General features: G+C 47.6%; 1 protein-coding gene across 4 annotated transcripts in view; it reads left to right on the forward strand.

Annotated features, from left to right (window-relative positions):
• Positions 1–26,860, forward strand: part of ASB7 (ankyrin repeat and SOCS box containing 7) — a 94,007-nt gene that overhangs the window by 39,915 nt on the left and 27,232 nt on the right. For all 4 annotated transcript variants that reach the window (XR_012753068.1, XR_012753067.1, XM_075346004.1 and 1 more), the window contains exon 5: positions 6,267–6,872. Coding sequence is in view for 2 of the 4 variants with exons in the window: in XM_075346004.1 (XP_075202119.1) it covers positions 6,267–6,872 (606 nt within the window). In the remaining 2 variants the exon portion in view is untranslated. The remainder of the gene's footprint in view (positions 1–6,266; positions 6,873–26,860) is intronic.

A 26,860-nucleotide genomic window follows, 5' to 3' on the forward strand; every position in this document is an offset into this window, starting at 1 on the left:
TGCAAACCATTCATCAATTCCAAAAATAGACAGGCCAGAGTTAAATTTGCTGAAAAACACCTCATGAAGCCAGCTCAGTTCTGGAAAAGTATTCTATGAACAGATGAGACCAAGATCAACCTGTACCAGAATGATGGGAAGAAAAAAGTTTGGAGAAGAAAGGGAACGGCACATGATCCAAGGCACACCACATCCTCTGTAAAACATGGTGGAGGCAACGTGATGGCATGGGCATGCATGGCTTTCAATGGCACTGGGTCACTTGTGTTTATTGATGACATAACAGCAGACAAGAGTAGCCGGATGAATTCTGAAGTGTACCGGGATATACTTTCAGCCCAGATTCAGCCAAATGCCGCAAAGTTGATCGGACGGCGCTTCATAGTACAGATGGACAATGACCCCAAGCATACAGCCAAAGCTACCCAGGAGTTCATGAGTGCAAAAAAGTGGAACATTCTGCAATGGCCAAGTCAATCACCAGATCTTAACCCAATTGAGCATGCATTTCACTTGCTCAAATCCAGACTTAAGACGGAAAGACCCACAAACAAGCAAGACCTGAAGGCTGCGGCTGTAAAGGCCTGGCAAAGCATTAAGAAGGAGGAAACCCAGCGTTTGGTGATGTCCATGGGTTCCAGACTTAAGGCAGTGATTGCCTCCAAAGGATTCGCAACAAAATATTGAAAATAAAAATATTTTGTTTGGGTTTGGTTTATTTGTCCAATTACTTTTGACCTCCTAAAATGTGGAGTGTTTGTAAAGAAATGTGTACAATTCCTACAATTTCTATCAGATATTTTTGTTCAAACCTTCAAATTAAACGTTACAATCTGCACTTGAATTCTGTTGTAGAGGTTTCATTTCAAATCCAATGTGGTGGCATGCAGAGCCCAACTCGCGAAAATTGTGTCACTGTCCAAATATTTCTGGACCTAACTGTATATTGCCATCTCATTTTTCTATATAGCAGAGATATACCGTACATTTATTGGGGAGTGTACCCTGACATATGTCTCCCATTTGTCTATAGGTCCTATGTACACAGAGTATGCTTTTTGGCATATGCTGTGCTTTCTTCTACAGAAGGACTCATTGAAAAGTATATAGTGCGGTATATTGTTTATTACAATTGGCAGCCGATATGAGACTTTCCTATACAATGGTGTATGTTGTAGCCTTGTCATCGTCTCCTGGATTCTACAGCTACAGTAACATACAAATGTTTGGGCACCCTTGGTCAAAATTACTTTTATTGTGAACAGTTAAGCAAGTTAAAGAAGAAATGATCTCTAAAAGGCATAAAGTTAAAAAATATATATTTCTTTGTATTTTAGGAAAAATAAAAATATGTTTTCATCTTTTAAATTCTAAAAATTACAAAAAGGATAATGAGCCAATGCAAAAGCTTGGGCACCCTTGGAGACTTGTGTGCTTCGATAACTTTAACCAAGATTTTAGCTCTTAATTAGCCTTTTTAGGTTTATGGCTTGTTTACTATCATCGTTAGGAAATGCCAGATGATGCAGATTTCACAGCTTTATAAAAACCAGCCTCCTCTAACCTTGTGTCAATAAAACAGCAGCCATCGGGTCTTCTAAGGCTGCTTTCACACATCAGTTTTTTGGCATCAGGCACGATCCGGCGAAAAAACTGCTGTGACGGATCCGGCGAAAAAACTGATCAGTTGCAGCAGTTTTTTCCATCAGTTCCTTCAGTTTTTTGACAGATCCGGTGTGATACTGAGCATGCTCAGTTCAAAAAAATGGATTTAGTGGCCGGATCTGTTTATTTTTGTCGCATTACGCCAGATCCGGCGTCCATAGGCTTCCATTATAAAACACGCCGTACGTCGCCGGATCTGGCGCGATCCGTTTTCTTGCCGGACACAAAAACGTTCACGTTAACGTTTGATCCGTCCGCCGGACAAGTAAATTTTGCCGGATCCAGCAAAAACCGGATGAAACGCAAGACCATCCGGCACAATCCGGCGCTAATGAAAGTCTATGGGGGGAAAAAACGGATCCAGCGGCAACAGACGCCGGATCCGGTTTTCATGTTTTTGCCGGATTGTGCCTGATGGCAAAAAACGGATTTGTGAAAGCAGCCTAAGCAGCTGCCTAGCCTTCTGAAAATGTAAATAATGCAGGCCTACAAAGCAGGAGAAGGCTATAAGAAGATAACAAAGCGTTTTCAAGTTGCCCTTTCCTCATTTCGAAATGAAATTAAGAAATGGTAGTTAACAGAAAAAAAGGAGGTCATGATGAGGTCTGGAAGACCAAGTAAAATTTCTTGGAGAGCTTCTCTTAGGATTGCTAGAGAGGTAAATCAGAACTCCTGTGTGACTGCAAAAGACCTTCAGGAAGATTTAGCAGACTCTGGAGTTGTAGTACATTGTTCTACTGTTCAGAGACACCTGCGCAAATAAAACTTTCATGGAAGATTCATCAGAAGAAAACCTCTCCTGCGTCCTCACCATAAAATTCAGCTTCAGAAGTGTGCAAAAGAACATCTAAACAAGCCCGTTGCATTTTGGAAACAAGTCCTGTGGACTGATGAGGTCAAAATAGAACTCTTTGACCAAAATGATCACAGGTATATATGGAGAAAAAAGGCACAGAATATCAAGAAAATAACTAACATATTGCCAACCATTAAGCATGGGGGTGGAGCAATCATGCTTTGGCGTTGTGTTTCAGCCAATGGCATGGGGAACATTTCACGTGTAGAGGAAAGAATGGATTCAATGAGATTTCAACAAAATTTTTTTGCAAACCTAACACCATCTGTAAAAAAAGCTGAAGTTGAAAAGAGGATGGCTTCTACAAATGGATAATGATCTTAAACACACATCAATATCCACAATAGACTATTCAAAAGACACAAGCTGAAGGTTTTACAATGGCCCTCACAGTCCCCTGATCAGAACATCATTGAAAATCTGTGGCTAGACCTCAAAAGAGTAGAGCATGCAAGACGAGCCAGGAATCTCACAGAACTGGAAGACTTTTCCAAGGAAGAATAATAATAATTTTTATTTATATAGCGCCAAACATATTTCGCTGCACTTTACAATTTAGATCGGACATGTACTAACAATATGAAGCATTACAAAATAACAAAATTAAACCGATTCCAAGAGGAGTGAGGGCCCAGCTCACAAGCTTACAATCAAAGAATGGATGACAATCCCTCAAACAAGAATTGAAAGACTCTTGGTTGGCTACAAAAGGCATTTACAGGCTGTGATAATTGCCAAAGGGGGGTGCTACTAGGTACTAACCATGCACGGTCCTCAAACGTTTGCATCTGCCCAGTGTCCTTTTTTGTTAATTTTAAAATGTAAAAGATGAAAATATATATATTTTTTTTTCCTAAAAGGAAATGCGTCATCTTTAACTTTATGCCTCAACACGTCAGACTATCTACTACACTTGCAAACTTCAAACGGAACCTAAAAACTCATCTGTTCAGAAATGTCTATAATCTTCAATGACCTCAGTGCTTCACCACCGTGCGGAGCTGCCGCCCCACCACCGTGCGGAGCTGCCGCCCCACCACCGTGCGGAGCTGCCGCCCCACCACCGTGCGGAGCTGCCGCCCCACCACCGTGCGGAGCTGCCGCCCCACCACCGTGCGGAGCTGCCGCCCCACCACCGCCCAACCTACACCCCACCTACTGTTTCCTCCCCAAAATCCTTTAGAATGTAAGCCCACAAGGTTAGGGCCCTCTTCCCTCTGTACTAGTCTGTCTATTGTAATCTGTATATGTATTCTGTATGTAACCCCCTTCTCATGTACAGCACCATGGAATCAATGGTGCTCTATAAATAAATAATAATAATAATATGACTTTTAGAGATCATTTCATCTTCAACTTGCTTAACTGTTCACAATAATAGTAATGTTGATTAGGGGGTGCCCAAACATTTGCATGCCACTGTATATCCAATATCCGACCTACTGCTATAAAGAGCATCTCTCACTAGTTAGGCCTTAGTAGGTCTCGTTCATTACAAAGTGGAAAACTGCAACCGCTCGTACCCTCACCAATCCCAAAGATAAGGGTTACAGCCCCCTATTTTAGGCAATGTGCCTCCTGGAAAGGTGAAACTTTTGATACTGTCCCATTGATAATTGTCAGTACTATATTCTGATTTCAGGGTTTATGCCTATTCAGCCGTGTATATTTGCACCCTCCAGCAATGTGTGTGGCCCATTGTCCCAGCAACCATCCCGTTAATTATAAGGGTTGTTCATTTTTCCCAGGTAGGGCAGAAATGTCCTATTTTTGTTGCTATAAATCTTTGTGTTTGTACCTGGTGTAAAAAAAAAAAAAAGGGGCGATCCTATATAATGGTGGCCAGTGCTGAAAGGCGGTATAATAAGTTTAGGGCGGACTCCCTGGTCTCCGGGTGGGTTCCTATATGTGGATCCTATTCTGTTCTCCTTTGTCTTACATGCCCCCATTACTCTTCTGCTTTGATTTTGTGCATTGCCTTTGTAAACAGGTAATTGATGAATGTGTTCCAGAAATCCAGTCTGTTCTGACGGCCCATTAATCCAACCATAGTCAGAGGAAAACAGATTTCCATTACTCTCTTCCTGTCCCTTCACTTCCATTTAAATAAACTGCAGGGGCACAATCCGTGCACACTGAACACAGTGTACCAGAAGACCCTTAAATAATGTATGTTGTATTGCTTGGACGGGCGACAAGCCGCAGAGGAGCATGTTACCTAAATTCCTTACACCACTCGTGCCAGACCACAGGAAATCCACTGATCGGCAGATGTTCTGACACATGCTTTCTCTTAACAAGGACATGAAGCGCAGAAGACAAGATTTGGAGGCAACAGAGGACATAGCCGGGCGGGATGTCCTCTAATGTCCACTTGTGTAATGCCACAGTTCATTTACTGCTAATGCAGCTCAAACACTTTCTCCCAGGGTATACAAAAAAAACCAACAACTTCTTAGTCTATTTCCACACTATATTTTGTCTCTTATGTTATGTATAGAATTGTATCCCCCCTTTCAAAAAAAAAAGACATAACACTTTTATATATATTTTTGGGGGCTAAAGTGACATCTGATCAATATTTAGTGAACAGTGTAAAGGAAAATGTTCCAATCAGGTCTAACCCAGAAACTAAGTACCGTATTTTCCGGATTATAGGATGCACTGTAAAATGGAGGTGCGTCTTACAATCCGGATATGGCTTACCAGAGCGGCGGTGGTGGAGTGAGGTCATATGAGGCAGGGTCGGAGATACTGGGGGCTCGAGGAGCTGTGGAGCGGCTCAGGAGGGTAACGGAATGGGGTGTCTTGGTGCTTTGGGTGCATTGATCTGACTCTAGGGTTTATTGAATCGCACGCAGTTGACACAATGGACTTAAAGAAAATGGCCACGTAGTCCTATCTGCGCACACGCACCTCAACGGCCATTTTCTTGAAGTCCATCTCGTCAACCGCAGGTGATTCAATGCAGCCCGCAGTCAGATCCATGTACCCAATGCGCCGAGACACCCCGTCCTGTGACCCTCCTGAGTCACTCCACTGCAATGACATCCCCACAGACCGCCGTCAGATCAATAGTGCCTGCCGCGACACCCCCTGAGCCCACAGTATTGCCGACCCTCCTGAACTGCAACACCTACTCCTCTGAGCCCGCAGCATCACCCTGCCTCCTGTGACTTTCCTGAGCCACTCCATAACCGCCACTCCCACTGGTGACCATTAGGATTAAGACGTATTTGGATTAGAAGATGGATCCTCATATTAATAGTAACATTTTTTTTATTTTCCTCCTCTAAATTTGGGGTGCGTCTTATAATCCAGTGCGTCTTATAAAATGAACAATACGGTGTGTATATGTATTCCAATCATATGTAACCCAGTTTTTTTGGGTGAGTATTTCTGGGGTCAGAGCTTTTGACAGAATGAAATGGCAGTAAGACCTGTCACTTTTGTAGTAGTAGTAGTGACTTTAGACTGCTCCAAGATACACAAGAAAAGACAATGTAAGTTATTATATGGGAGACTGTACTCCTGGGAAGAAGTATAGGGTACCATACGTGCCCATACACATGCCTCCTATTAGGGCTACTCTTCCTTGACCACCTGCAATTCTTCTCAGCCAGACCTACAAGAGCAGCACTAGTCAGGGGTCTGTGGAAGTGAGGAAACCATTACCTACAGTATGTCATTTATTTTTTTTAATCTGTTTTTCTTCCTGTAGCCTCATTGTTGTTTTCTGTTACAGCGGACCCTACAGTGAAGGATCTGATCGGTGGCTTCACAGCATTGCACTATGCTGCCATGCATGGACGGGCTCGGATTGCACGCCTTCTGCTAGAATCAGAGCATCGGGGTGACATCATTAATGCGAAGAGTAATGACGGCTGGACGCCCCTGCATGTAGCTGCACATTATGGCAGAGACTCCTTTGTCACCCTGCTTTTAGAGTTCAAGGCTGAAGTTGACCCTTTAAGTGACAAGGGCACAACTCCATTGCAACTGGCCATCATTAGGGAACGGTCCAGCTGTGTGAAGATCCTACTGGACCATAACGCCAATATCGATATTCAAAACGGGTTCCTATTACGCTATGCCGTACTCAAAAGTAACCATTCTTACTGTCGCATGTTTCTCCAAAGAGGTGCTGACACGAACTTAGGGCGACTAGAGGATGGACAGACCCCTCTGCACATTTCCGCACTCCGGGATGATGTCCTGTGTGCCCGGATGTTGTACAATTATGGTGCAGACACGAACACTAGGAACTATGAGGGCCAGACCCCATTAGATGTATCACTAAGCATCTCTGAAACTAGCCGGCCATGTCTGGATTTCCTGCAGGAAGTACGAAGTAAGTCATGATATCCGGTAGTGTATAAGAGTAACTTGACCAGCTTATCTCTTGATTAGCCATATTTTAAAGGAATTTTCTCAGATGTGACATCCTAACATACATATAAGGTAAATTTGTCTCATCTTGTTAGATATGTTATTTATTCGACCTCTTGGTTGTCTTTGTCACACCAATATTTTGTGCCAAAATCATAGGCATGCCATTAATAAATATGGCACAGTGTAAGACTTCTCTTAGCAATACCACTATTTATAGATACATTTCAAAACCTCAGTGTTTCCCCGAAAATAAGACAGTGGCATGTTATTTTTGCCACAAAAATTAGCTAGGTCTTATTTTCTGGGTAGGCCTTTTTTTTTCTCCAAAACAGTCTTCCTCGTTAGTCCTCCAATAATTTATTAATGCAATGACCGTTGGGAGTTACCAGTTGGGGATGTCACTACACTCTCTGGACCTATCCAGTCAGTGCTGACTGCATGCGCAGGGATACACTACTTTGCTGGAGGAACTTTTATATTATGGGGAAATATTTTTTTAAAACATGCATGTCAGGTAAAACGGCATATCCTCTTTAAAGGGTTTTCTCCCTGACAAAGGTACATTTTAATCAATAGACCTTGGAATAATAAGAAGTTGCACAATTGGGTGTGTAAAGCCTGCTTTACACGTTACGATTAGGCATACGATATCGTATGCGATCGTAACCGCCCCATCGTGTGTGCGGCACGTTCAATTTGTTGAACGTGTTGCACAAACGATTATTTGCTGTCACACGTACTTACCTTCCATACGACCTCGATGTGGGCGGCCAACGTCCACTTCCTGGAGTGGGAGGGACGTTCGGCGTCACAGCGACGTCACGCGGCAGCCGGCCAATAGAAGCGGAGGGGCGGAGATGAGCGGGACGTAAACATCCCACCCACCTCCTTCCTTCCGCATAGCCGGCGGGAGCTACAGGACGCAGGTAAGATCTGTTCATCGTTCCCGGGGTGTCACACACTGCGATGTGTGCTACCTCGGGAACATTGAACAACCTTACATTCAATTTTTAGCAATTGAATGACGTGCATGTGATGAACATTTTAACGTTTAATCGCAATCGCACGCAGCTGTCACACACTACAATATAACTTACGATGCCGGATGTGCGTCACTTACAACATGACCCCGCCAACACATCGTAAGATATATTGTAGCGGGCTTTAAAGGGAACCAATCATCAGGATTTTCGTATATAACCTAAAGCCAGTGCTATACTGGCACTATCAGGCTGATTCTATACATATCATTAGTGCTCAGCTCGGATGTTTAGGTTTTCAAATCCATGAAAGTGAAGTTTAAAAAATCAGCAGCTGCTTGTGTGGCATCTGCAACGGAGTAGATAATATATGGGTGGATATTCATATGGATTCCTGCCCCCCTGCCTATTGTTCCTCCCTCTCTGTTCTATATGCTAATTTTACTATTCACTAAGATGGCGTCGAAGTTGGCGCCTCGCATAGCGCTTATCTCCTGCACCATCTTTGTGAAAACCGTGTTACCCCCTGCTATTCTATTCTTGCGGCTAAGAGAGCGGCACATGCACCTTCGCTCCTTCTCTCATGATCTTGGAAGCGCGCGGTCACAACAGAAGTGGAGACCGCTCCCTGAAACAGCTGATCGAAGGACGCGACAGACTGGAGAAACAAGCAGACAGCAGTGTGCCAGTGACATTGGCACCGGATTGCACAGCACGGGGTCAGGTGATGTCATTGCCGCTGTGCTGGTACGGTGTCCTCTTCTGCAGCTAATCGTGTCTTCCGATCAGCTGTTCTCCACTTCTATTGTGACCACGCACACTCCCGCGGTCACAACAAGAGCAGAAGATGCGAGGGTGCATGCGCCGCTCTCTCAGCCTCAAGAATAGAATAGCAGGGGTAACACGGTCTTCACAAAGATGGTGTCGGAGATAAGCGCTATGCGCAAGCGCCAACTTGGACGCCAACTCGGACGCCAACTCGGACGCCATCTTAGTGAATAGTAAAATTAGCATAGAGAACAGAGAGAGGCAAGAGGCAGGGGGGTGGCAATCCATATGAATACCCACGCATATATTATCTGCTCCGTTGCAGATACCACTCAAGCAGCTGCCGATTTTTTTTTAAACTTCACTTTCATGGATTTGAAAACCTAGATTTTAGAGGAAAATAGGGAAAAAACAAAAATGTGGTCATGACGCAGTGCTATGGAGATCTGCTGCTGAAACTGTTATGGGGTAATGTCACCCAATTCTGTACTAGTGTCCCCTATTTTGGACCCTTTCCAGGTATTTGTGCCACCTATCCTGGTGTAAATGCCCTCCATCCTGGTATATATATTCCCTATTCTTGTCCCATGCTGGTATATGATCCCCCATCCTGGTATATATGTCCTCCATCACACCACACATATAAAAAAAAAATTATTATACTCCCCATCAGTTTGCTCCCACAGTGCACCATGTCCTGTTCTGATGCTGGCAGTGACTTTGGCATGTAAGCGGCGCAGCTCATGACGTCACTGCTATGTGCCCCCAGTTACACTTGGAAGTCAGCTGCTGGAATATTCACTGCTCTCTATTCTGGTTATTATGGGCGGGGGGAGCAGTGAATATTCATTCTCGTTAATAGTGGGCACACATGATTGCCCAGCCACAGTATGAAGCCAGCAGCTGGGTGATCACGTGTGCCTGCTATTAAAGGGAGTGAATATTCACTGGTCCCCATGCCTATAATCCTGCCCACCTCTCGCCACCGACTTCATTGCCAAGTGGTGGAAGGCATTATAGGCATAGGTAGCAGTGTGAATATTCATTTTCTTTATTAGCGGGCACATGTGTTGACCCCAGCACCAGCTTCCTGCCTCCTGTGACCCGCTCCCCCGCCACCTTTCCACAACCAGGTACATCCGGACTATAAGACACAACCTCCACTTTCCTACAAAATGTTTGGGGGAAAAGTGTGTCTTATAGTCCACAAAGTATGGTATGTGTCCCTGCTGTGTACTGTGTAATGTCCCTGTCAGACTGTACAGGGACATGGTCTGATGATACCACATCTCCTGTGCAGGGGAGGAAGCAAAACACAGTATATAGATAGTACAGCACGAGATCACAGCTCATTCATTCTGTAAAAAAAAAATGCTTTAAACAGACAAGGAAATATTTTAGCCCAAAGAGAATAGCATCTGAGATCTCGTGCTGTAATGTCTGTATACTTTATTACTTCCTCCCCTGCCCAGGAGCTGTGGTATGATCAGACCATGTCCCTGTACAGTCAGACACGGCCATTACACAGCACATAGCAGGGACATATATATAAGATTATATCAGCACAGGATCATATTTTTTTTTTTAACGCATCTAATTGGGAAATATTTATTCCAAGCTCTAGTGATTAAAATGTAGTTTTTGGGGGGTCAGCCCCTTTAAGCCTATGTAATACAGTAACATGGCTCTTTTTTATAAAGTATGTGTCCGCTTCAGAATATTGTGTGTCCACCAGGTGTCATTGTAATCAGCAGATATAGCCAAATGTTATCCGTGCTGCTGGATGTTATATATTAGGAATAGCATGTGAGAATTATCCATTCACTTTAGACTTCATTCTCACACCCGGGTGTCAGTCCATGATCCACAGACCGGCCGTGGGTCTCCTGATCCGAACTCCGCAGCCTTAGGGTACTTTCACACTTGCGTTGAACGGTATCCGTTGCATTGCGTTGTGTAACGGATGCAACGGATGTGTTGCATATAGTGGCACAACGGATGCAACGGATGCTGCAAAACAACGCAATTCGTTTTGATTTTTTTTTTTTTTTTTACAGTTTTACAAGCGGCAGGCTATTGTAAACGATCAGCTGATCGCTCCCAGTAGCCGGCCGCCGGGTGATCAGCTGATCGCTCCCTGCAGCCGGCCGCCGGGTGATCAGCTGATCGCTCCCTGCAGCCGGCCGCCGGGTGATCAGCTGAGCGCTGTCACTTGCCGGCGGCCGGGCATGCCGGCGGCCGGGCATGCCAGCGGGCGGGCGCTCAGCTGAGCGCTGTGACTTGCCGGCGCCCGGGCATGCCGGCGGGCGGGCGCTCAGCTGAGCGCTGTCGCTTGCCGACGGCTGGGCCCTCAGCTGAACGTTCGGCCACCGCGAGCCAAAATAAAGTTTGATTTAAAAAAAAAAAAAAAGAGCATGCGCAGTGGAATCCAGAGGATTCCGCTGCTCAAAATAACGTTACATGCTGCGTTCCTCCCGCTGGGCGGAAGCAACGGAGCGTCGCCCAGCGGAAGCAACGCAGGTCCTTTTGGTACAATCCGTCACCCATACAAGTCTATGGGAAACAGCGGAATCCGTTAACGGATTCCGCTGTTTTCCAAAAGGGCGGATTGTAACAGAAGGAAATAAACGCAAGTGTGAAAGTACCCTTATTGGCACGTCTGAGGCTGTCTACTTCTGGTCAGGAGATCTGCAGCCAGTCCATGCATCGCAGCCCATACTCTGAACCCAACACACAGACGTGTGAATCCAGTCAATTATATGTATTTTTGCTGGAACTTGTACTTATAAATCAACTGTACCATAGTACAGCACCGTGCAAAAGGTTTAGGAAGCTGTGGAAAAACAATGAATGCTTGGAAAAATAGAGTTTTACTAATTCATTAAATGCAGAAAAATGTTAATCAAATGAATGTTTAGTGTGGCCATCCTCTGCCTTCTTATCAGCATCAAAGCAGGAAGTCTTCTTGGTACACTTACAGACAGTTTTTGAAGGAACTAATAGGGAGGTTGTTTAAAACATCCCAGAGAACTAACCACAGATCTTCTGTCCATGTCGCTTGTGCAAATCCTTCAGTCTCTTCATGTAATCCTGGACAGACTCAGTGATGTTGAGATCAGGGCTCTGGGGCCATATCACCAATTCTAGGACTCCTTGTTCTCCGTTATGTTGAAGGTAGTTCTTTCCCGACATTGGACATGCCAGTGCATCCCTGCAAATGAACATTTGAGTCGTCCTGGCAATCATGTGGGCACAGAGAAGCTGTCCCTGCACGATCTCTGCCGGGAGCTCAACTTAAAGGGAACCTGTCCGGTGCAATATGCGTCTAGAACCTCGAACAGTTGTGGGAGCATATTTCTAATCCCTGCCTATCTGTCCCAGCATCTAGTAGCATACAAAAAGGGATCTTAGGAAGAAGTATTTCTAAAGATCCCATGTGATATGCTAATGAGGCCAGCGACTCGTTGCAAGGACGTTAGTTACCTTGGCTAGTTGGCCCCCGTAGCATGTAAGCATGTCCCTGTGGGTGTGCTAACATGTAAAGAATGCGCAGCATCAGAGGATGGTCGCGCTCATCTCTACTGCCATCGCTTCCGACTTCTGGATTTTAGCTCAGAGCGCATGATTCCGCACTTTCGGTCATGCGCACTACATGGGTTCATGCCCAAGTAAATGGCTTAGACGGGTTGATCCTACTGACAGGATCCTTTTAAAACTATTTCCAATATAAAAAAAAAGCACAGGGAGTCCTGGAAGTGATGATTTGTTTGCACAAAACCCTAATCTCAACATCACCGAGTGTTTGTGAGACTTTATGAAGAGACAGAAGGATTTGCACAAACCTCCATTCATAGAAGATCTGTGGTTAGTTCTCCGGGATGTTTGGAACAACCTCCATTGCAAAGTTCCTTCATAAATTGTGTACAAGTTTACATAGGAGACTTGACTCTTTGATGCTGTTGAATGCAAAGGACAGTCGCACTAAATGTTGGTTTGATTTAATTTCTCTTTCTTTGTCGCTCCATTGGGAGACCCAGACAATTGGGTGTATAGCTTCTGCCTCCGGAGGCCACACAAAGTATTACACTTTAAAAAGTGTAACCCCTCCCCTCTGCCTATACACCCTCCCGTGCCTCACGGGCTCCTCAGTTTTATGCTTTGTGTTGAAGGAGGCACACATTCACGCAAGCTCCACATTTTAGTCAGCAGCAGCTGCTGATTGTATCGGATGGAAGAAAAGAGGGCCCCCACGGGGCCCCCGGCATGCTCCCTTCTCACCCCACTAAGTCGGCGGTGCTGTTAAGGTTGAGGTACCCATTGCGGGTACAGAGGCTGGAGCCACATGCCGTTTACCTTCCCCATCCCTTAGAGGCTCTGGGAGAAGTGGGATCCTAACCGGTCATCCATTCACTGGGACCGGGCTCCCTCCGCAGCCCCTGTGGGAATCTGACGGACAGGAGACTTGGTATCATCAGGGACAGGGCCCTGCATCTAAAGGTACTCTGTGTCCCCTTGGGGACGGTGCATGGAGCGTTTTTTGTCACAGACGCTGCAGCGGCTGCTGTATTTTTATGACGACCGGGACTACCGCGCCGACCGCGCCTGTTTGCCGGCCGCGGTATTAAATTTAGTCCCCGGCTTCATGCGGCCTAGTACCATATCTCCCGCCCCCGGGCCTGCCAGTCAGGGGTAAGGGCGGGACGGTCGACCTGACGTCGACAGTGAGGGCTGGAGCATACTTTAGGTGTCCTCCTCCCCCCTCACTAATCACTGTGGGGCACCAGATTCCCGCACTTTATTAGTCGCCGCCCACGGCTCCCTCCTCACCATGAGAGCTCCGGCAGCCATTTTTTAAACACATTCTGCCGGTGGAGGACTTCTGGCTGCAGCTCTGGGAGACCCAAGGCAGGGAATCTGGTGGACACACACCGCTTTTGGCGGTCGGTAAGCCACACCGGTCACCCGGTGCTGGTCCCCCTAGGGTGCCGAAGTGTGTATATATATAATATATATATATATATATATAATTTGTATACATTTTCTCTGTTCGGCCGCATTGTTTTTGCTTTTGGCTATATACCCTCAGTGATCACTCTCCTGGAGACAACAGCATGTCGTTCACAAGGAGCAAGGGTGCCAAGACACAGGGTTATTTTGCAACCTGTACCTCTTGTGCGGCTATGCTACCTGCAGGTTCCACCTACCCTCACTGTGAGCAATGCTCGGGCCCTGTTGCACTCGCTCAGCCGGAGCCTCGGGCACTGGTGGGACCCCCGGCTCAGGTAGAACCGCCGGCTTCCCCTGTCCAGGTGGCAGGGACAGAGTTTGCAGTTTTAGCTGAGAAACTCTCTGAGTCACTTTCACAATCCATGGCTCAGTCTATGGACAAATGGTCTGCTAAGATACTAGAAGCCTTGCAGTCCAGACCGGTCCTTACACAGGCCCCGGGCACTGTGGGATCATCGCCCCCAGGCCCCTCTCGGTCTGCGCCGCAGCGTGCTCCCGGGGTGGCCCCTAGGTCTCACGTGGAGGACTCCGGCACCGACCACAGTCCCAGACCGGCTAAGCGGGCTCGCTGGGAATCTTCCCCGACTTCCTCACGCTGCTCGGGGTCTCAGCTTGAGGACTCTCTGGAGGATGATACGGAGGTCGCAGCTCAGGGCTCTGACCCTGACGTTGCTCTCAATCTGGATACACCTGAAGGGGACGCCATAGTAAATGACCTTATAGCGTCCATCAACCAGGTGCTAGCTCTTTCTCCCCCAACTCCACCTATAGAGGAGTCTGCTTCACAGCAGGAGAAACACCAGTTTAGGTTTCCCAAGCGTACACGGAGTGCTTTTTTCAATCACTCTAACTTCAGAGATGCTGTCCAGAAGCACAGAGCATTTCCGGACAAGCGCTTTACTAAGCGCCTTAATGACACACGTTACCCCTTCCCCTCTGACGTAGTTAAGGGTTGGGCTCAATGTCCCAAGGTGGATCCTCCAGTTTCTAGACTGGCGGCTAGATCCGTAGTATCAGTGGCAGACGGTTCATCGCTCAAGGATGCCACTGACAGGCAGATAGAGCTCTTAATGAAATCCATCTATGAAGCCACAGGCGCGTCTTTTGCCCCGGCCTTTGCAGCCGTGTGGGCACTCCAAGCTATCTCAGCTTGTCTGTCTGAGATTAATGCGGTCACACGTACCTCTGCTCCGCAAGTTGCGTCTTTGACTTCTCAGGCGTCGGTATTTTCATCCTACGCCATGAACGCCGTCCTGGACTCTGCTAGCCGTACAGCGGTAGCATCCGCCAATTCGGTGGCAGTCCGCAGGGCCATGTGGCTACGCGAATGGAAGGCAGACTCTGCTTCCAAGAAGTTCTTAACCGGCTTGCCATTTTCTGGCGACCGATTGTTTGGCGAGCGATTGGATGAAATTATTAAGCAATCCAAGGGAAAGGACTCGTCCTTACCCCAGTCCAAACCAAACAAACCTCAGCAACGGAAGATTCAAGCGAGGTTTCGGTCCTTTCGGCCCTCAGACAGGTCCCAATCCTCCTCGTCCAACAGGCCACAGAAGGGCCAGAAGAACTCTTATGCATGGCGGTCTAAGTCACGTCCTCCAAAGACCGCCGGAGGCACCGTCTCCAAGGCGGCCTCCTCATGACTTTCGGCCTCCCCAAACCGCATCCTCGGTCGGTGGCAGGCTCTCCCGCTTTTGCGACGCCTGGTGGCCACATGTCCAAGACCGATGGGTGAGAGACATTCTGTCTCACGGTTACAGGATAGAGTTCAGCTCTCGTCCTCCGACTCGCTTCTTCAGAACATCTCCGCCCCCCGAGCGAGCCAATGCACTTCTTCAGGCGGTGAACACTCTGAAGTCAGAAGGAGTTGTGATCCCCGTTCCCCTTCAGGAACGTGGTCGCGGTTTTTACTCCAACTTATTCGTGGTGCCAAAAAAGGACGGATCATTCCGTCCCGTTTTGGACCTCAAACTGCTCAACAGACACGTGAGATCCAGACGGTTTCGCATGGAATCTCTCCGTTCTGTCATCGCTTCGATGTCCCAAGGAGACTTCCTAGCATCAATCGACATCAGGGATGCTTATCTCCACGTGTCGATTGCACCAGAGCATCAACGCTTCCTGCGTTTCGCCATCGGGGAAGAACACCTTCAGTTTGTGGCACTGCCTTTCGGCCTGGCGACAGCCCCACGGGTCTTCACCAAGGTCATGGCTTCCGTTGTGGCGGTCCTACACTCTCAGGGCCACTCGGTGATCCCTTACTTAGACGATCTCCTAGTCAAGGCACCCTCCCGGGTGGCATGTCAACACAGCCTGACCGTTGCTCTGGAGACTCTCCAGAGGTTCGGGTGGATCATCAATTTCCCTAAGTCAAAATTGACTCCGACCCAATCACTGACTTACCTCGGGATGGAGTTTCATACTCTCTCAGCGATGGTCAAGCTACCGCTGGACAAACAGCGTTCGCTGTAGACAGGGGTGCACTCTCTTCTTCGGGCCCAGTCACACCCCTTGAGGCGCCTCATGCACTTCCTGGGGAAGATGGTGGCAGCGATGGAGGCAGTCCCCTTTGCGCAGTTTCATCTGCGTCCACTCCAATGGGACATTCTTCGCAAATGGGACAGGAGGTCGACGTCCCTAGACAGGAACGTCTCTCTCTTTCTCTGGCAGCCAAAACCTCTCTTCAGTGGTGGCTTCTTCCCACTTCTCTGTCGAAGGGAAAATCCTTCCTGCCCCCATCCTGGGCTGTGGTCACGACGGACGCGAGTCTGTCAGGGTGGGGAGCGGTTTTTCTCCACCACAGGGCTCAGGGAACCTGGACTCCGACAGAGTCCTCCCTTCAGATCAATGTTCTGGAGATAAGGGCAGTGTATCTAGCCCTAAAGGCGTTCCATCGGTGGCTGGAGGGCAGGCAGATCCGCATACAGTCGGACAACGCCACGGCGGTCGCGTACATCAACCACCAGGGCGGCACGCGCAGCCGTCAAGCCTTCCAAGAAGTTCGGCGGATTCTGCTGTGGGCGGAGGCTACTGCCTCCACCATCTCCGCAGTTTACATCCCGGGCGTAGAAAACTGGGAAGCAGACTTTCTCAGTCGCCAGGGCATGGACGCAGGGGAATGGTCTCTTCACCCGGATGTGTTTCAAGAGATCTGTTGCCGCTGGGGAACGCCGGACGTCGATCTCATGGCGTCTTGGCACAACAACAAAGTCCCGGCATTCATGGCACGGTCTCAGGATCACAGAGCTCTGGCGGCGGACGCATTAGTTCAGGATTGGTCGCAGTTTCGACTGCCTTATGTATTTCCTCCTCTGGCAATGCTGCCCAGAGTGTTACGCAAGATCAGGTCCGATTGCCGCCGCGCCATCCTCGTCGCTCCAGACTGGCCGAGGAGGTCGTGGTACCCGGATCTGTGGCACCTCACGGTGGGTCAACCGTGGGCACTCCCAGACCGACCAGACTTGCTGTCTCAAGGGCCATTTTTCCATCTGAATTCTGCGGCCCTCAACCTGACTGTGTGGCCATTGAGTCCTGGCTCCTAGCGTCCTCAGGGTTATCTCAAGATGTCATTGCCACTATGAGACAGGCCAGGAAACCAACGTCCGCCAAGATCTATCACAGGTCTTGGAGGATCTTCTTATCCTGGTGCTCTGATAAGGGTTTTACCCCCTGGCCGTTTGCCTTACCCACTTTTCTTTCCTTCCTTCAATCCGGAATGGACAAGGGTTTGTCTCTCGGCTCTCTCAAGGGACAAGTATCGGCGCTTTCCGTGTTTTTTCAAAAGCGTCTAGCCAGGCTTCCGCAGGTCCGCACGTTCCTGCAGGGAGTTTGCCACTTAGTCCCACCTTACAAGCGGCTGCTGGAACCCTGGGATCTTAACAGGGTTCTAAGGGCTCTTCAGAAACCACCTTTCGAGCCGCTGCGGGATGTCTCTCTATCACGGCTTTCGCAGAAGGTGGCTTTCCTAGTGGCAGTTACATCGCTCCGCAGAGTGTCGGAGCTTGCAGCGCTGTCATGCAAAGCCCCCTTCCTGGTTTTTCACCAGGATAAGGTGGTTCTCCGTCCGGTCCCGGAATTCCTCCCTAAGGTGGTATCCCCTTTTCATCTCAATCAGGATATCTCCTTACCTTCATTTTGCCCTCATCCAGTTCACCAGTGTGAAAAGGATTTGCACTTGTTAGATCTAGTGAGAGCACTCCGGCTCTACGTGTCTCGCACGGCGCCACTGCAACGTTCTGATGCGCTCTTTGTCCTTGTCGCTGGCCAGCGTAAGGGGTCGCAGGCCTCCAAGTCAACCTTGGCTCGGTGGATCAAGGAACCGATTTTTGAAGCCTACCGTTCTTCTGGGCTCCCGATTCCTTCAGGGCTGAAAGCCCATTCTACCAGAGCCGTAGGTGCGTCCTGGGCATTGCGACACCAGGCTACGGCTCAGCAGGTGTGTCAGGCGGCTACCTGGTCTAGTCTGCACACTTTCACGAAACACTATCCGGTGCATACCTATGCTTCGGCAGATGCCAGTCTAGGTAGGCGAGTCCTTCAGGCGGCGGTTGCCCACCTGTTAGAGGGGGCCGTTGTCGGCTCTTTTTATCGGGGTATTCTTTTACCCACCCAGGGACTGCTTTTGGACGTCCCAATTGTCTGGGTCCCCCAATGGAGCGACAAAGAAGAAGGGAATTTTGTTTACTTACCGTAAATTCCTTTTCTTCTAGCTCCTATTGGGAGACCCAGCACCTGCCCCTGTCCCCTTCGGGCTGTTTGTTCTTTTGTGTACACATGTTGTTCATGTTGAATTGTTCCTTTGGGTCATGGTTTCAGTTCTCCGAACATCCTTCGGATTGAATTTACCTTAGACCAATTTATAAGTTTCCTCCTTCCTGCTTTTGCACCAAAACTGAGGAGCCCGTGAGGCACGGGAGGGTGTATAGGCAGAGGGGAGGGGTTACACTTTTTAAAGTGTAATACTTTGCGTGGCCTCCGGAGGCAGTAGCTATACACCCAATTGTCTGGGTCTCCCAATAGGAGCTAGAAGAAAAGGAATTTACGGTAAGTAAACAAAATTCCCTTCTTTGCGCTTTCACTTTGCATTTTAATTGATAAGAATACCTTTGCAGCATTTTTTCCACACCTTCCTTAAAGGGAACTTGTCACCGGATGTTTGATACTCACCTAACGGTCGGTGCAGAGCAGACTGGTTGGATGGGTGTCTCCGTTCTCCGGGACCGGTGCCTCCTCTTTCAACCATCTTCTGAAGCCTGGGAGCATGACGCGTCCTAGGTCACACACACAAGCCGACATTGAGGTCCTGCTCAGGCGCACTTTGATCTGCCCTGAGTAGGGCAGATCAAAGTATTGTTGTGCGCCTGCGCAGGACCTCAATGTCGGCTAGTGTAGATGACGTAGAACATGTCATCCACACAGGCCTCAGAAGAAGGAGGACAAAGATGGTCGAAAGAGGTGGTGTGGACCCAGAGAACGGAGACACCCATCCGACCAGTCTGCTCTGCACAGACCATTAGGTGAGTATCAAACATCCGGTGACAGGTTCCCTTTAAACTTTTGCGCAGTCTGCATATAAAATGCACAGGTTCGTATGTATTGAAATGTTGCTGTGTTACATGTGCTGTGTTCTCCATAGCTACCAGCGATCGGTATTCAGATTTTTTTCTTATGTGCTGTATATGATTAGATGGCACTAAGCACAAATCTGTGTATTACTAGGACACCAAGTGTGCATGTGTAACTGCCGAGAGGAGGGGGATTAAGTGCTTATACTTGTGAGGTTCTCAGTTGTGCAAGCCATTAAATAAAGCACGTCACTTAGCTTGCAGCATGCCAGAGTCGTTCAAAGGAGCAGGTCTTTTTAGCATTAAATCTTCATAAGTTTGATTTAATGGGGGAATATAAATCTTTCCCAAAGACTCTGACCGCTCCAATGAGAATTGAGTGCTGACCGACCGAAAGAAAGTTCTTTGAAGAACACAGGGCCAGAATACAAAAAAAAAAAGAGTGACTTATTAAGAAGCCTCAAGATGATGAACATCTTGGCTAAGATCAGAGAGTGTTGGGAATAGCATAGGATAATGAGCCCGGGGTAATTTACTGCACAGAAGATAAGATCATTATTAATGGATTTCTCAAGCTCTGCAGCTTTCTATAGGGTGAATACTAATGAATTAACCCTTTTCCCACAACATAACTTTGTACGACATATCACTGGGACATACAGAAAAGTTCTCATAGCTAGACCTGGCAAGTGATTGATTAGTCTGTCATAGGCTTGTAAGGGTAAAGGATCCATGGAGAAGAACCTAAAAAATACGCTGCCATAAAATATACAACGGCTGTGTTTTCCGGGTCCACCATTACATTTTAAAACCTGCTCTATGGAAATTGGCAGTCACGTTTGAGACCCCCAAATTAAAAACAAAAAAAAATGAAAGGAGCTGCCTCATGAGACATATATGGCATATGCGCCTATTGGATCCGCACATCACTAGAACAGGGATTCCCCACTCCCCCAACTATTTCCACGGGAGAGGGGTCCCCAGCTTTAGATGTAGGCACCAGATTCATCTATTCATTCTCATGGGAATTCCGAAAAATAGTCAACCATGTGCTGAAGACAGGAGTTTTGTCGCAAAGGTGGGACCCACATCGATTGGATATTTATGGCACGTCTTTTCATATGGCATAAATGGTTGGCACCTGTGGTACACACATGGCTGCTGCAGCTTTCTCCATGTTCTATTGCAATTTTCCTTTTTATTATTCATCCTTATAATGTATATCCGTCGGGTCCAACATATTCCGCAGTGCTTTACCGACATTGTCATCATTCATTGGGGCTACATCCCATGTGGGAGGAAACCCATGCAAACATGGTAAGGCTGCTTTCACGGGGGGCGTGGCCTGGACGGCAATGTGAAGAGACGTGTTTGTGGAGCTCTCCTGCAAACTCCCTTGATAAATCCCTGAATACCGCTGTTATCACTGCCTCAGCCGGCTGTCAGGAAGATAAGGTGGTGAGGACTTATCTGGAGTGAGTCTGGTGGATGCAGAGAGGTGCCATGGTCCGTCACAGGCAAAAAGATAATGGAGGCGGGAAAGTCCCCAGCTCTCAGGATGGTGCCATGATAAGGCAGGAAGCTGAGAAAGTGAATGCAGCCTGTCAGGAGAGGATGCAGGTCGCAGCAAGGCTGGAGAAATTTGCCCAGACTTCAGAGAAATCACATCAGCATACAGATAACAGAGGTGAGGAGGGAGAAGACAATGCCAGCTCTGATGAGATGGGGGATGGTGAACAGCAGCAAGATAAGACAGGAGAAGTAGAGGAAGCACATAGTGCAGACCAGGCTCCAGAAAACCCCACTTTAAAGGACATTTTTGCAGTGGTGTCTTTTTGTAAAGAGGCTCTGACTTCCCTGACGAAGCAAGTTAAGGGATTACAGGCAGAGGTTGCTGACATTAAAGGTCCAGTCACACTAAGCAACTTACCAGCGATCCCAACAACGATAGGGATCGCTGGTAAGTTGCTAGGAGGTTGCTGGTGAGATGTCACACTGCGACGCTCCAGCGATCCCACCAGCAACCTGACCTGGCAAGGATCGCTGGAGCGTGGCTACACGAGTTGCTGGTGAGCTCACCAGCAACCAGTGACCAGCCCCCAGTCTCCTAGTTACAGCACACATCAGGTTAATTAACCCGATGTGTGCTGCAGCTAAATGTGCACAGAGCAGGGAGCAGCGCACACTGAGCGCTGGCTCCTTGCTCTCCTAGTTACAGCACACATCGGGTTAATTGCCTGATGTGTGCTGCAGCTAAATGTGCACAGAGCAGGGAGCAGCGCACACTGCTTAGTGCTGGCTCCTTGCTCTCCTAGTTACAGCACACATCGGGTTAATTACCTGATGTGTCCTGCAGCTAAATGTGCACAGAGCAGGAGCCGGCAGCACAGGCAGTGAGAGCGGAGGAGGCTGGTATCAAAGGTAAATATCGGGTAACCAAGGACAGGGCTTCTTGGTTACCCGATGTTTACATTAGTTACCAGCCTCAGCAGAAGCTGGCTCCCTGCTCACTGCACATTAGTTGTTGCTGTCTCGCTGTCACACACAGCGATCTGTGCTTCACAGCAGGACAGCAACAACTAAAAAATGGCCCAGGACATTCAGCAACAACCAACGACCTCACAGCAGGGGCCAGGTTGTTGCTGGATGTCACACACAGCAACATCGCTAGCAACGTCACAAAAGTTGTTCGTTACCAGCGATGTTGCTAGCGATGTTGCTTAGTGTGACGGGGCCTTAAGAAAGACCTCAAGAAAGCAGACCTGAGAACAACGGCTGTAGAGGAGAGAGTGGGGATAACAGAGGATCATATTACAAAACTACAAAAGTCTGAAAAAACATTTGCACAGCAGATAGCTGAAATCACGGCAAAAAATGATGATTTAGAGAACCGCTCTAGAAGAAATAACATCCGAATTGTCGGCATCCCTGAGAAAGCGGAAGGAAGAAACCCCACTGAATATGTAGAAGACTGGCTCAGGGGGAAAATGGGTGCTAATGTCTTATCCAAGCTCTATGCTGTGGAACGTGCACACAGAGTCCCGATGCAGCCACAACCAGCAGGCAGGGGCCCTCGCACTATGCTAGCCAAGCTCCTCAACTACAGAGACAGGGACACTATACTGCGAAAGGCAAGAGACATGGAGGATCTTATGATTGACGGCCAGAGAATTTCCATATACCCGGACTACTCCATTTCTGTTCAAAAGCTACGTATGACTTTTACAGGAGTAAAGAGGCGCCTGCGAGAGATGGGGGTGCAATACTCAATGATGTTCCCGGCAAAGCTAAGAGTGACGGCGTTGGAGCGGGTGCACTTTTTTACAACTCCAGAGGAAGCCATGCAGTGGTTGGACGCAAACGAAAAGCGGATCCGTTTGAAGGAATGAGCTGACTGTCTGAATCTGCAGTGTGTTAGAGAAGGCCGGCTGAGGCTCTACAATATCCTTAGGAGCTTACAGGGGACCCTTCTTGTTTTTTCTTTTTTTTTTTTTTTTTCTCCTTCCCTTTGGGATTGAGGTAGTATGCAGGGGGAATGCGAAGGGTTTGATGTGAGCTTCGCAGGACATGGGGACTGCCTAATTTGGCGCGGTGGGGGTATTTACAATTTGAGATTCCAGTTTAATTACTGTTCGCCATTTTACTGTTATATTGGTTGAATATTGAATATTGAGTGGAATATGATTATACATAGAAAGGGGGGGAGTGGAGAATTGTTGGAAAAGGGACGAGTTTTAAAATGTGTCTAAGAGGGGAAGGCGAGGGAGGTAGGTGGGAATTTAGTAGGGATTATGGACCAGGTTTGGAAAACCCGATGCTTCACGGGAGTACTCGAAAACAGGAAGTGGTGGGGAGTAGGAGGGGAGGGGAGCAGGGGGGGAGGGGGGAAAGGGGTAGGGTAGAGGCAGCATGGGGAGATACTACAAGGTTTGATGGTTTTACTGGGTGGGATAATGGGGGATAGAATTAAGGTGTTGAGTTGGAATATTAGAGGGTTATCAGATAGGTCTAGGAGAGCGGCAATAATTAAATATGTTCAAGACCAGAACCCGTCAGTAATAGGTCTACTAGAAACGCATGTAACAAAGGAGACAACACATGTTTTAAATAGGAGATGGGTGCAGAAGGCCTATCACTCCACCTTTTCCAACTATGCAAGGGGTGTATCACTGCTGATCCATAACTCTGTGCAATATGAAGAGATAGAAGTGTATGTGGATAAAGAGGGACAGTGTGTGGCCGTCAGGTGTAAAATATTTGGCAGACTCATGTGTATAGCTGCAATATATATACCACCTCCATATAAGTGCACCAAACTAAGGGAGATAAGGGAGTTCTCTGAGAAGGGGGGAGTAATCCCTTTTTTACTGGTGGGGGACTTCAATAATGTGATAGACCTGTACTGGGATAGGAGTAGTAGACCTTCAGGTATTCAGGATAGTTGTATGACTTCGTTTGGCACTCTTATTGGGGAACTTGGAATGGTGGATGCCTGGCGAGTGAGGAATGGGAGGGTATCCTGCTTCTCTTGTTATTCGGCTTCACATAACACTCTGTCCCGCATTGACATGGCTCTAGCTAGTGATCTGATGGATGCAATGATAAGTGACGTGCAATATCTGACAAGAGTGATTGCAGATCATAGCCCAATTCTAGTGTCCATACGACGGGGAACCCTGACAGGGGGAAGGAGGGGAGAGTGGAAGCTTCATCCAGCATGGATCCGTCATATTAATATGGGGAATATAGAACGGGATCTTGGGGATTTCTTTATCCACAACGAGGGTAGCACTGGTCCGCTGGTGGTATGGGATGCGATGAAGGCATACCTCAGGGGGCTCCTGTTCAGGGATATCTGTAAACGTAAAACACAGACGAGGCAGGATGAGAAAGATAGGCTGGAGGCCTTAGATAAGGCAGAGCTGGAAGCAATCCGGAGTACTACTACGGACGCGAAGCAAAATCTTAGGCAGGCGCATGAACAGGTTAATAAGATGCTTTTGGAGAAGGCGGTAAGGAAGCAGGCATTCCAAAAATTGCATTTTTATGAGGAGGGGGAAAAAGTTGGTCATCTATTATCGGTCATAGCTGCAGCTCAAAGGAGTAGTTCATTTGTGCATGGTATGGACACGGTGGAGGGGACACAGGTCACTGAGGTTGAGGCGATCCTTGAGGTCTTTAAAGATTTCTATCGCACGCTATATTCTTCTAGCGGAGAGATGAGGGTGGAAGAGGTGGACTCATTTCTTGAGCGAGGTGAGCTTCCTGTGTTGTCTGTGGTGGATAGAGATAAACTGGAGTCACCTATTACTATTGATGAACTGGAGGGCGCTCTGCATGGCATGAGCAATGACAAGGCACCGGGAGCAGACGGGCTACCAGTTGAAATTTATAAACAGTTAGAAGAAATCCTATTACCCAAACTATTGAAAGTCTTTGAGGTGGCGGAGGGGGAAGGTGTATTGCCTGAATCTATGAGAGAAGCAATAATAGTAGTAATTCCTAAGGAGGATAAAAATCCGAGGCTTCCAGACTCATATAGACCCATCTCGTTATTAACAGCGGACGTGAAGCTTCTGGCTAAGGTGTTGTCAAACCGGCTGACTGGAGTTATATCTAACCTAATCCATATGGACCAATCAGGGTTCATGGCCAATAGGTCGACAGCTGCTAATATCAGGAGATTGTACCTTAATCTACAGTTGCCGCCTGACAACCCTGGCCGGAGGGTGATCGCTTCGTTAGATGCCCAGAAAGCGTTCGATAGTGTTGAGTGGGGGTATCTGTGGAAAGTGTTGCAGCATATAGGTTTTGGCCCACGGTTTGTAAAGTGGGTGCAGCTGTTGTATAATAGGCCTACTGCTAAAGTTAGAGTTAACGGTATGACCTCCTCAGCGTTTGAGTTGCACCGGGGAACGAGACAGGGCTGCCCACTATCGCCGCTCCTATTTGCTATTGCAATAGAGCCTCTGGCGGCGGCCATTAGGAAAACAAAGGAGATCCATGGATTTAAGTATGGGCATTTAGAGGAGAAAATAGCTCTTTATGCTGACGATTTATTACTTTTCTTGGGGGATCCATCAGCCTCATTGGATCATGCCATGCAGATAATAGAGAAATTTGGAGAAGTTTCGGGACTGACCATTAATTGGTCTAAATCGAGCCTCTTTAAGGTGGATGGGGAAGTAGCCTGGACAAATGAGGATACTGGGGCTAACAAATTGAAGAATGTGGACGAATTTAAATATCTAGGTATCCAGATATCTCTGCCAGTAGAAAAATGCATACAGGTGAACTTATGGCCGCTCCTTAAAAAATTGAGAACCAAGGTGGATGCCTGGAACAAGCTACATTTGTCAGTTGTTGGAAGGGTTAATTTACTAAAGATGGTAGTAATGCCTAAACTCCTATACATACTGCACAATGCCCCTGTTTGTATTTCAAGGAAAAGATTTAAAGGGATAAACTCGCTGTTTAGGGACCTGGTGTGGGGTAAAAAGCAGCCTAGGGTGCGATTAGAGACTTTACAAAGGCCGAAGGATGAGGGGGGTCTAGCAATCCCAAATCCGGAATTGTATTATATAGCGGCGCAATGTCAACACCTCAGGGGTTGGTCTGATCGAGAGAAAGATGGGGGCATTAAAGAAGTACTGGAATACATAGTGGGTAGAAGTCCATTGGTAATGGGACTAGAGGATGGTGCGGTGGGGCTCCTGGGTAGAACATCTCCTACAATGGCACTTATAAATAAGACCTGGGATAGGCTGAAAAGGGTGAAGAGGGGTGACCCGGTTAACCAAGTTTACACCTATCTGGGATAACAGTAATCTCCCGGAGATTCAGAAAATGGGGAATATTGAGGAGTGGAGACGCAAGGGTGTAATATACATGCATCAGATATTGGACGGAGGAATTGTGAAATCGTTCCCGCAGTTACAGAGTGAGTTTCAGTTACCGGCGTCCGGCTGGCTCCACTACAGACAATTAAAACATGCGATTGCAGCCCAAGCGGCTAAACAAAGTGTGGCCATACAGACTGACCTGGTACTGGAGTATGTGTGTAAGGGCGGAGGAAGCACTAAAGGGATCATTTCTGGCACGTATAAAGATATACTACATACCTTTCTGTTAGAATACCCAATTAAAACTAAATCTAAATGGGAGGAGGAAGTTGGGCCGATAACGGAGGAGGTGTGGGAGAGTATCCTGGCGTATGTCCCTAAACTTTCCATGAGCGAACCGGCCAGACTGTCTCACCTATACGTGATTCACCGGGTATATAGGTCTCCCTTACTGATGTTTAAAATGGGGTTGAAAAGGAATTCGGAGTGTCCAAGGTGTCAGGGATCTGACGCAGGTATTTTTCACATGATGTGGTCTTGTCCGAGACTGGTCTCCTTTTGGACTAAGGTTATCCACAAGATAGGAAGAACATATGGGTGTGTCCTCCCCAGGGAACCAGTGATATGCCTATTGGGATATGTTGAGGAGCTTGGGGTAGAAAATACTATGAAAATTGTCATTGCTAGGCTGCTGTATGCGGCAAGAAAGCTAATCGCCAGGTCCTGGATTAAAAAAGACCCCCCGACCAGGGGAGAGTACATTAAAAGGGTGAAGTGTATTCTTCA

The sequence above is a fragment of the Anomaloglossus baeobatrachus genome, chromosome 4 (genome assembly GCF_048569485.1).
Source record: "Anomaloglossus baeobatrachus isolate aAnoBae1 chromosome 4, aAnoBae1.hap1, whole genome shotgun sequence".
Lineage (NCBI taxonomy): Eukaryota > Metazoa > Chordata > Amphibia > Anura > Aromobatidae > Anomaloglossus > Anomaloglossus baeobatrachus.